The sequence below is a fragment of the Electrona antarctica genome (genome assembly GCF_951216825.1).
Source record: "Electrona antarctica genome assembly, chromosome: 7".
NCBI lineage: Eukaryota > Metazoa > Chordata > Actinopteri > Myctophiformes > Myctophidae > Electrona > Electrona antarctica.
In genome coordinates, this window is record NC_136812.1 from 12,656,419 (window position 1) to 12,667,532 (window position 11,114).

An 11,114-nucleotide genomic window follows, 5' to 3' on the forward strand; every position below is an offset into this window, starting at 1 on the left:
ACACATGTTGTATTAGTTTGTTTATTCGCTTGTTTTGTTTGAGGATTTCAGGGCTGAATAAACCATGGTCTATAAGATTTAGACTCTTTTGTAGATTGAAAATGTCAGAATCGATAAAATAAAATCTAACGACAGTCTAAATCTTATGCTAGATAAACCAGTCACACTCGTTTTTCTCATTCAGATTTTTGTTTTCCTGCCCTCTCCATAAGCATTATGCCCATGTAACGCCCAGGATTCGAACTCGGGGCTCCCGCGTGAAAGTCCAACATCTTAACCACTAGACCAAAGGGATATCCCCTATGGACTGGGGGAGATATTAGACTATTGAGGCCATCAGGCAGAGGCTGTGAGCCACTCTGCTACACTCACCCCCCTTTTGACCTCCTCCCAAAGCAAAGCAAAGCAAAGTTACTATATTTACCCAGGGTAACTGGACTAAGCATCAGATACTTGTTTACAGCCAGGCCCTGCTCATAGAACATTTCATGGTAGTGGTTCAAAATGTCCACTATCATGACACTATGCCTTGCTCAAGGGCACTTCAGTGGTGGTAATTTTAACGTGCCGGTCCGGGGATACGAGCTGGCGACCTTCCGGTATCAAGACCGCTCCGCAAGCTGTTCGGCGGGGAAACCCGATCCGGGTCACGGCACCAATGTAACGCCCAGGATTTGAACCCGTGCGAAAGTCCAACATCTTAACCACTAGACCAAAGGGATATCCCCTATGGACTGGGGGAGATATTAGACTTTTGAGGACACCAGACAGAGGCTGTGAGCCACTCTGCTACACCCAGAACATTATACACACCTATTACCTTGCACATGCCCTAAAGGTGAACGTCTCTGTGTAGGTGATTGGTCGTTTGCCAGTGGGAGGGGGCAGGTGCAAGTATTTCAACCACCACCGAGAACAGAGCCGCTGAAGAAAATAAGTAACATATATTAAGTGTAAGAACCAGCACAATTCAAACAAGGAGAGACAGACACAGAGAACATGGGTGTCATGAAGTGCCTGGTGATTTTTGCACTACTGAGCATAGGCTCACAGGTAGAGTAATAACTTTGGTTTTATCATAATTTATTTAAAAGAAAATGTATGAATGATTTCATGACGTACAGGGAAATACAATTTCTCTGAAACATCTTGGTTTGCGAGACTCTTGGTGTGGTCATAACAATACTGGGTGGTGTGTTTGTTACTGTATCACATCATGTAATAGATATTCAGATCTAATATGTTATCAATGTTTAATCATCTAATCTAATCATTTTTTGTATGTGTTTACATTCTCAGACAGCAGCTCAAGGTATGTTACTTTTTGCATTAATTCCACTGTATCATTGTCAAATAATAGGGTAAATACAGAGACACAGTTATGGTATCATAGATTGTTTTTGTGTTCTCAATATTAAGTGCTAATTGTTTAATTGTTGAAGGCTAATGAAGAAATATATTTGTATGTTCAACTACACTACAATGGAAGATAATATTCCTGACACCTGTGCACACAAGGCACAATCTTACAGTCCCACGCACATAATGCAGACACTAGGTCATGTCAGGTTATACATTTGTGTTTAGATTCAATGCAGCATAAAATCAAGATTTATGTCTCATACACTCACTCATACATTGCTTTACATAATTATGAAACAAAACAGTTGCTTCAAATGAACAGAATGAAAACGAACAAATTGTCTAAATTGCTCACTCTTCTCTTCTGTATATACTTCAAACTAACCATAAATGAATGATGTCATTTCACAGATATCACAGCAACATTGTTTGAAGCAGCATCGGAAAACATGATTGTGTTGTGGACAAGGTTCTCCGGAGCCAGCTCATACAAGGTCTCCATTGCACCAAGAAACACACCAAACATCCCTACTGCCTATGCAATCTTTGGTCCCAATGTTGTGATGGGCGCTGTGCACTCTCTCTCCGCAAACGTCATGTATAGCGTTAAGGTCGAAGCTCTGGATGGCAATTCTCTACCTATAGCCACTTCCAATACCCTTGAGTCTTCAACAGGTGAGTTACAGTAGTGGCATTGTTGTCTATAACAAACAGGGCCATTAGAGACTTAGATAACTAACTACTGTAGATTTACAATTTAGAGTTACAGAGTTCTGGGCAGAAAACAGGAATAGTAGAGAGAACAGAAACACTTCAGTTCAGTAGCATAAAGGCAGAGAAATTGTAGGTTATGTAGGTTGGGATTGGCTATGCATTTCTACTACAGTTTTATAGGTACTCTACCTACTAAATGTACTGTATGTGGACAGTTCCGCCTCACCATGTGCCACATTGCTGGAATCCTCATATCGATTGCTATACATTTAGAAGGAAGGCACTATTGTGTACTGTAGGTCTTTAAAATGGATTCAAGTTATCTTCAGCTTTCAGGCAACTATCTAGTCTCTAGACAGGAACATTTTACTGTTCATAGAGAGATTTGTCCAAATTCAGCCAGAGGTATATTATGAAATATTGCTACCCTTATTTTCTGTATACAAAATGTGTTTTTTCTTCCCACATGATTTTCATCTGAAATAATTGTGTACATTTTTTTTAAAAAGCTCCCCAGGTTATGAATCCTATTGACGTAGTGAAGGCAAAAGACAGCACAACCTTGATGGCGGAGTTCACCACGGTCACCGGGGCCACTGGCTACATCATACGCATTGAGAACAACGCTAACTTCTTCCGTGAAGACGAAGTGTCCTCCTCCCCTGCACTGTTGGGATCCCTCGAGCCGTACACCGCATACACACTCAGCATCATGTCTAAGAATGCTGATGGCCGCAGCCAGCCGTCCACCTCTGTGGAAGGAAAGACAGGTACAGTTATCCCTCATGCATATAGTGTATGTGTTATGTGTAGATGAATTGGTTTCAAGATGATTATTTACTTCATCATCAGTCAGCTAATAGTAGTAGCCTAATTCTTTTTCAAATAAACATATTTTATGGACAGGGGAGACATAGGAATTACTGGAGGAAATAGTTTTCTGAGGGCTTGTTTCAAGCAGAAATGTGTTACTCGTTCACTGGGGGAAAAAATGATTGCCACCTAGCCTTCCACCTCCCTTGTTATCTGATCTTCCTTATTGTCTGAAATGAGTACAAAAGAATATAGGTCCCAACATGCCCTAAGGTCAAAATTGGTTTGATCCACTTATGATAGTACACCCAACATACCCTAAAGACCTCTTCTGTATTAGCTGTAACTCTATCTGACCTCTGTGTATGAAAACACAAAAAGCTGACCTCATCCTGACAATGTACGCGCCTACCCTGAGGAATGGGCTGCCTTTTACAACAGGACTTGATATCTCCACTTGTCACAAACATGCCACAAGCAGTTTCACTGTTTTGTATTCATTGTTTGCCATCATTCATCTCTAGAGAGATAGTTCTTCATAAGCTCCTGATTATTAGGTCCTGGTTGTCTTTCTCAATTAATTTCAGGGACAAAATAATACATTTCAGAAGCTTTGTATACATGGAAGACCCTGCAGTGACAGTAAATAGGATGACATTTGACATTTCAGGCCCTATCTGTGACTTAACGGTGAATCTGTGAATGTGGATAATAGGACCATATAATGCAGCACTGCCTTGTCTGCCCTCTACTACCCAACCCGTGCAGCTTAAAATATCTCACAGAGTTCAATAATAAAGCACTGTGTAAAGAAACGGGAAACTGTAATCTAAGCACATGCTTCAAAGACACGAAAAGAAGAAGAATTAGCCTCTGGTACCCATGTGTTATATTTTTCTTTTTTTTACTAAAATGTAAAACAATGAACTGATCATCATGCATCCATCCCATTGTCTCTTAGGGATGTTTGGATTCAGTCCAGGACACAATAAATACTACTTCCACTTGACAACAGAATTGAAAGTCAGTTCGTTCATTGCTTTATTCTCCACCCCACAGTGTTGCCTCCTCCTGTGCTGACCACCTCATCTCCCAGCAACGACTCCATCATAGCATCATGTAGCAATGTGACGCATGCAGTGAGCTACTCCATCGCCGCCCACAAGTTCGGCATAAACAACACCGTGATAGTGAACACCACGAGTCCGTCGCAGACCATCGACGGTCTGGACGCGGGCTCGCTCTATATCGTCTTCGCCTACGCCTGGGACGCGGAGGGCAGGAAGGGAGAGGCTGCGGTGACCAATCAGACCACACGTAAGATAAGACGGGATCAAGTACATGGTTGTATTGTGCTCATGAGATTGTGGAGAAGGAAAGATGTCAATCTGTCCATAATTCCTCACACTAGTGGTTCTCAAAGGGGGGACCCTTTAGTTAGCAGGTTTCAAATGGATCCTTAACAGTGTACAAATGGAACTAAATGGACACTTCCGGGTCCATTTAGTTCCCTTTGTACACTCTCAGGCGTTATGGGGGGTCCTTCCTTGTTGAGAACCATCGCTTCACACGTACAGTACATGTGATCATACAGGTGTTTCATTTGTCAGACCAAACTAATGCTTATATATCTTTGGATTGCCACAGGACCTCCCACCCCAGCTGACATCGGTGCGACCGTAGTGTGGAGCGATGATGTTGCAGGACTCAACGTGTCCTGGAGCATGGGGCAGCCCGTCCATGGCGCTGTGAGCTACCACGTCACGGTGGCTAACTCCACCCTGCAGTGTAATTCCACGTCCAGTCCCTGCACCTTAACACCAGTGGTCTGTGGAGAGACCTACGTCATCCAGGTCACTGCGGCCAACAACGCCGGACCCAGCTACCCGTCCGATCCTCTGGTGTTCATGTCTTGTGAGTAACAATGGCTAGTCTCGCGTTACCAGACTGTTGCCTCTGCGATTTCCAAATGCTTCATCATACATCTGAAACATCCTGAATTACTTTGATTCATGATACAAGGATGATGTATCTGCATTCATTTAGATTATAGGACACTAAACATTCAACTTTATCATATTCCCACTAGTCCCTTGCCCACCAGAGAATCTGGAAGTCGAGGAGACAGAGGCAGGAAACTGCACGCTGTCATGGAATAGCACACTCTACGCTGACATGTACAAGGCCTTCATCAAGAGAGACGACGGAGTAGAAGTGAACTGCACCACCACAAGCACCAGCTGTGACTTCACCTGTCTGTGTGGCTACACCTACTTGATGGATGTGTTTGCCTACAACGAGGCTGGCTCCAGTCCTGAGGGAATGACCCTCAACTACACCACTTGTAAGTAACCGTTTAACCAGTTCAACCCCCAGTGTCCCTATTCTGGGGTGAACATTTGGTGAAAATAGCAGGTCGACGACAAGCCCCACAACAAAGCTTGTGAGCTTGTATGTAGACCGTCTATATTTTTGGCGAAGAGAACTGGTGTACAGGGAAAATACTAGCACACCTAATATGAAAGCTAAAACTAAAACAATAGTGTAGCCTACTGTTAAAATTCTTTCAGTTGTATATTACCAATGAAAGGTTCCAAGGTTACTCGTGACCAGACAGGCATGCAGAGTGTAGGGAAATGGTTCGGTTCTTTGCCGTGATACTGTATAAAATGAGCTCACGTCATGTGTTCAATCTTCCCTGCATCACAGTGCCTTGTTGCCCAGAGGACGTGTCTGTCAGCCTGGTCAGCACAGAGACCCTGGAGATCACGTGGCTGCCCGTGCGCGGGGCAATGCTGTATGAAACGAGGGCCATGGACACTGCAGAGACCATCGTATGCAATGATACATCGCCCATGTGTGTCCTCTCCGATCTGACGTGTGACAGCACCTACAATGTCAAGGTGATACCCTGCAATGAAATCAGAGGCTGCAACCGCACCTGCCGGCCTCACACCAAGGACACAGGTACATGCACGCACGCACACACGCACGCACGCACGTATGCATGTCTCATGTACAACAAAAAACACAAACACAATATTGAAACAAAGCATGCAAATTCCTAGGAATCCGCATTGCAAAAAGCTATATAGCATGCCTACACACTGTACAAACATACAAGCATATAGGGTTAAGATGCATTTGATGTAACTATATGTTCAAGACAGTTTATGTTTTTAGCCTTATCATTGACACATCATGTATGTTGTACAAAAGTTATGTTTATGACTGTGTTATCAACCCAAGTGTGGAAGAATTTGGAATGAAAGACAGAGTACAACCTTCAGTTTTACATTTGAGAGTGCACACTCTCAGAGTTAAATTAATCCCACTAAAGTGTACTGTGTAGGCTAATGTCAAATGTACACATCAATGTGCGACCACGTTGCTTGCTGAGAGCAACAGTCACAGACAGTACAAAACGTAAATCAGGCTGTAACCCGTCCTGCCTCGGCTCTCTCTCCCCCACCAGCTCCCTGCATGCCAGAGGATCTGAGAGTTGATTCACTCTCAGGTGCAGAGAACAGCTTCAGCGTGAGCTGGACAGCAAACAACAGCGCCGCCAACTACACCGTGGAAGCAGTGGGACAGGGTTCCCTCATCACCTGCACATCCGCCTCGGACAGCTGCAGCATCTCCAACCTGCCCTGTGGCACCGAATACCAGGTCACCGCCATCGCAAGCAACAGTGCCGGACAAAGTTTACCCAGCTACACCGTCGATCTGGAAACAGGTAAACCAACCGCTCAGAGATGACTAGAGTTACAACTGAGAGGCTTCCTTCAGTATGATCACAATCTCATTTATTGTCACATTTCAAATGGTTTCCGAATAATCGGCGTGTGTTGAAGAAGTTATCATTGTTTGTATGTAGGCAGTTTGTATGTAGGCAAACATTTCTGACAAAAAGTTAAAAGTTTGCCCAGAATAGTAAAATCAGGGTTAATGCTATTTCAATTATGATATTATCAAGCATATCAGACAATCTACATTTCCCAAAAGGAAATGCATGTATTCAGTCTGACTGGAAGCACAGATAAGAGTAAGACTACCAGCCATAAAAATGTTTTGAACAATCCAAAATCCAAATCTGATCCCCTCAATAAGATAGAGATGAAAACTTGGGCTTCAAATCAACCCCTGAGAATCTGAATGCTGTTGCAGTGTTCATGTCAGTTGCCACTTTTTCTGTCAAAATCACACCTTTGCATTTGCAATGAATCGATTTCTGAGTTTCATGTCTGTAATGTACAGTATGGTGTCGACTAGCTATCGTTTCTGTCGGGTGGAAACCTCATATGTCCTTACATTTCAGGATTCGAATGAAAAAAATAGCAATACTAGCAGATCTACAAACTCAAAACGTGTTGCTCCGCGCCGCGTCTCGAGCTTGCAGATCAGCTACTGTTGTGTGATAAGAGGTTTCTGCCCGACAGCAACGACATGCATGCATTCATACACTAAACAAAAACCCGACACTCTCTCGACGTTCTCTTCCCTTTACCCAGCGCCATGTTGCCCAGAAAACCTGACCGTGGAACAGGTGACCATGGCGATGACCAATGTCACGTGGTCTCACGCCCGAGGGGCGCATACGTTCATCACCTCGCTGACGTCTTCGCGGGGCCACGCCCGCTGTCACACCCAGGACTCCCACTGCCTCATGGGATGCATCACCTGTGGCACCAACTACACCGTGGGCATGGAGGCGTTCAGCCGCACGGGCCACATGTCCATGTGCTCCTATCAGGGCTTCTCGTCCAGTGAGTAATTGATTCATTGTTGTCACCGGATGATTTAGGTATGAAATATAAACGTCAAATCAATAGCGCGGTTGTTTCACGCGTTTGCCTCGATTACGATCAATGAAGGATTCGAAAATTGGCTTCAAATGGCAGATCTACAAGCTCACAACGGGTCGCGATGCGGCCCGTTGTGAGCTTGTAGATCGGCTATTTTCACTGTTTTACCACCATTGCACAACAAAGTATACTGTATAATACAGGATTAAGTGGTTAATCAGACTAATCGATTTAGTCGATTCATTCAAAGCCTGCTTCTCAATTATTCGAATAACCTGAACGAGCAAGATTCTGTCATTTAGAGGTTCTACATTTCAGTTTAGATATATTTTCTGTTATTTTCAAAATGACTCCCTGCTCTTCTACTGAGAAATACAGATCCTGTGGTCGGATACAGTAGGGCCACTACTGGTTGACAAGAGTATTGCATGAAGCTCAAAGTGTAATGTCCAAACAGCCCAAACAGGCTTTCTGCGCAGGAGCCACGGATTCAAAACCTGGGCAGTAGCCACTAGCCAGGCTACATACATTGTGAATTGCTGCTTTATTAATATCACTATAGAAGTGTGACTTGATAAATATGGTTGTCCCTTACAGGTGCTTGCTGTCCATCTGGCATCAAGCTTTACAGACTGGCCAACAACGCACTGCGGGTGTACTGGCGTTCTTCTGGTGGCAACTACAACTACACAGTAGAAATGTCAGGCACTGCCAACTACACCTGCACGCCCCCTGCTGGGCAAACCAGCTGTGACATCAGCAACGTGCAGTGTGGAGACGTCTACCACGTAACAGTAGCTCCAGTCATGCCAGCAGGCGACAATGTCGACTTCTGCCCCCAAAGGATGTACTCAGGTACTGCAGGTCTCTTTTATTTCCAGTGGAAGGGACACTTGACTATACTGGAATTTTGTTCTGAATCGTGCTATTATTGAGTTTGGTTACTCAATAATAGTTAGGTTACAACATCTTGTTTTCATGAAAAAAGTAGTCTAATTATAAATTCTTACAAAGCATTTATTATAATCATAGACAGATTTATTCTGTAACTACTCTGTATAGTTATTAATTGCCAATATTATATTAATTCAGAATGAATGAATCATGTGAAAAGTAATCCAAGAAAGGGTATTATCCAATTTTGAATATTGAAATACAAAATTAACATCATGGTTGCTTTTGGTTGACTTTGCATTATTTTTTTCAGTCACTTGCACGGGGAACAACGTAGGAATGGGTGAGTACAATATTGTTATTGAACTTTGAATGTTCGGTCTATGAAAATAGCATCACTTCATATTGGCAGTGCATTGAGACAGAGAAATAGCTTAACACTACTGTGTACTTCCTGATAGCTTCCTGATAAGCTTTTTGAATGTGTGGCTTTGCATTATGACAATGGATTTCAACCAGTGGTCCTTGAGGGAGTTCCAGGTGGTCCCCAGCTGCCAGCTAAATGACAGAGAGTTGGTAACCAAATGGACCCTCTAACTCTTGAGAGTGTAAAATAAATGTTACACTCTCAATAGTTAAATTATTGTTAAACACCTGCATTAGGCTAAGTAATTTACAAGAAGTCTACACAAATTAGAGAATGTAGAATAATTCATATTTTGATCAAGGTTTGCCTGTTATCTCTTCTATGTTACCACATCATCACAGCATGGAATTGTGCAAAATATTATCCAACGATAACCACATATTCTTATAATTTTGAGAGGCTAAATCTCGTCAAGTGGTGGTCCGTGGCTCAAATGCCAAATGAATAATGGACCTTGATATAAAAAACATCCTGGCAGTTTTCTGAAAAAGCTATGTTTCTATGTCAGTCATTTTTCAAAAATAGCAGACCTACAAGCTCGTAGCGCGCCACTCGGTGGCGCGCTATGAGCTTGTAGATCTGCTATTTTTCAATAGCTAAAGCATAACATAATGCTAACACCAAAAGGGGTTCCCGCCCAAAATGTGTTAATAGATGGAACAGTTCATGATAACTGTTATTAAGTCATATTATTCAGGCAGTATACTAGGCTATGAATGCAACCGTAACATAATTATTCATAACTAGGCTATATGAAATATTTCAATGTATATTCTCTAATGCCACTTAAATATGTTTTCCTCCAGTGATTTACAGAGGAAAGAGAAGTGTGAACTAGAGAGTGGTAAGTATTCACACGCCACTTATCAGCAAAATTAAGTGGCAGAATTGTTACTTTGAGCAGTTACTGTACATCAAATGACACATTCTAAAAGGCCAAAACGCACCAATGCAACTAGTCGCATCTCCTTGCAACAGTTTTAAGGTCAACCGCACCAATGCAACTCCTTGCAACTGCCATTGGAGATAATGATTGCAAGTAGTTGCATGTTGCTGTTGCATGGTGAATCATTGGTGTGGAGTGGGCATTACAGTAGCCTACTGTGCACAGTAAAATCCTCAGCATTTATTTACCAATTTCTGGGTGCAAAATGTAACCAAATGGACCCTGATAATTGTACTGTGTAGCTACTTATGAAAGCCCTGTTGTGCCAACTAGTGTGTGTGTGTGCATGAGAGTATGTGGGGTGTGCTTTGATCTGGTTAAATATTGCAAGGTAGATTCCATACACGTGTTCAATTTCACATGCATGATTGTTGTCTTAATGTTTGAGCTAATGTTAATGTTATAGCCTACAATGCATGGCTTTTGAAGATTATGTCACATGGAAGCCAAGTCTATGGGATTCTTTGTTTAGAGCACTTTATGACATGAATCGTTTGCCAGCCAAGTCTATGGACTTTGTTTGTGGATTGTTTTCAAAGCTTCAAGACCTGTAGAAGCAAGCAGCAGATACATCTCTCTGCATCTCCCTCCCTCAGCGTGATCCTCAACCTACGTCTCATTCCTGCACTTCTGCTAGAAGGCCAACTTCATGAAGTCTGAACGAGCAATAAGAAGAAGCAAATCTAAAGGTCTTAATAATACCCATGAAACATATAGGGGCAGTTATATAGCCTGCGACATGGACTAAGCCCAAACCACACCAAAGGGTTGAGACGGGACGAGACGGTTTTAGCGTTCGTCCCAGTGGTGTGTCCTGTTGCACGTCGACCCACGTGATTCAACTGCTTCAATTCAATGGCCCAAACCACTCCAATGGGTCGCGATGCAACTCCTCGGTACCGTTTGGTTGCAAAGAGTTGCATGGCGACCCATTGGTGTAGTTTGGACTACAATGACCAAATTAATGTGTGTTTTCTTTGTTCCTCATAAAATGTTCACTTTTGTATGGCTATGTTAGGACTATGTTAAGATAAGATATAATTGTGCCCTCGACAATATAACAAGTCATCACAAGCCATCAAAAAAAGTTTCTCATGTGTGTGTGTGTGTGTGTGTGTGTGTGTGTGTGTGTGTGTGTGTGTGTGTGTGTGTG

At 42.8% G+C, this 11,114-nt stretch overlaps 1 protein-coding gene across 1 annotated transcript; it reads left to right on the forward strand.

Moving 5' to 3' along the window:
• Nucleotides 1-999: 999 nt before the first annotated feature.
• On the forward strand, nt 1,000-10,629 carry LOC306926118 (fibronectin type III domain-containing protein 7-like; the record flags this gene model as incomplete). Its single annotated transcript, XM_079505378.1, has 13 exons — nt 1,000-1,053; nt 1,300-1,312; nt 2,616-2,846; nt 3,949-4,206; nt 4,537-4,803; nt 4,979-5,233; nt 5,599-5,856; nt 6,365-6,625; nt 7,401-7,655; nt 8,292-8,549; nt 8,902-8,931; nt 9,822-9,859; nt 10,501-10,629. The coding sequence occupies 12 exons, from the start codon at nt 1,000-1,002 to the stop codon at nt 9,851-9,853; spliced, it is 2,172 nt and encodes a 723-aa protein (XP_079361504.1). The 3' UTR covers nt 9,854-9,859; nt 10,501-10,629.
• Nucleotides 10,630-11,114: the final 485 nt, after the last annotated feature.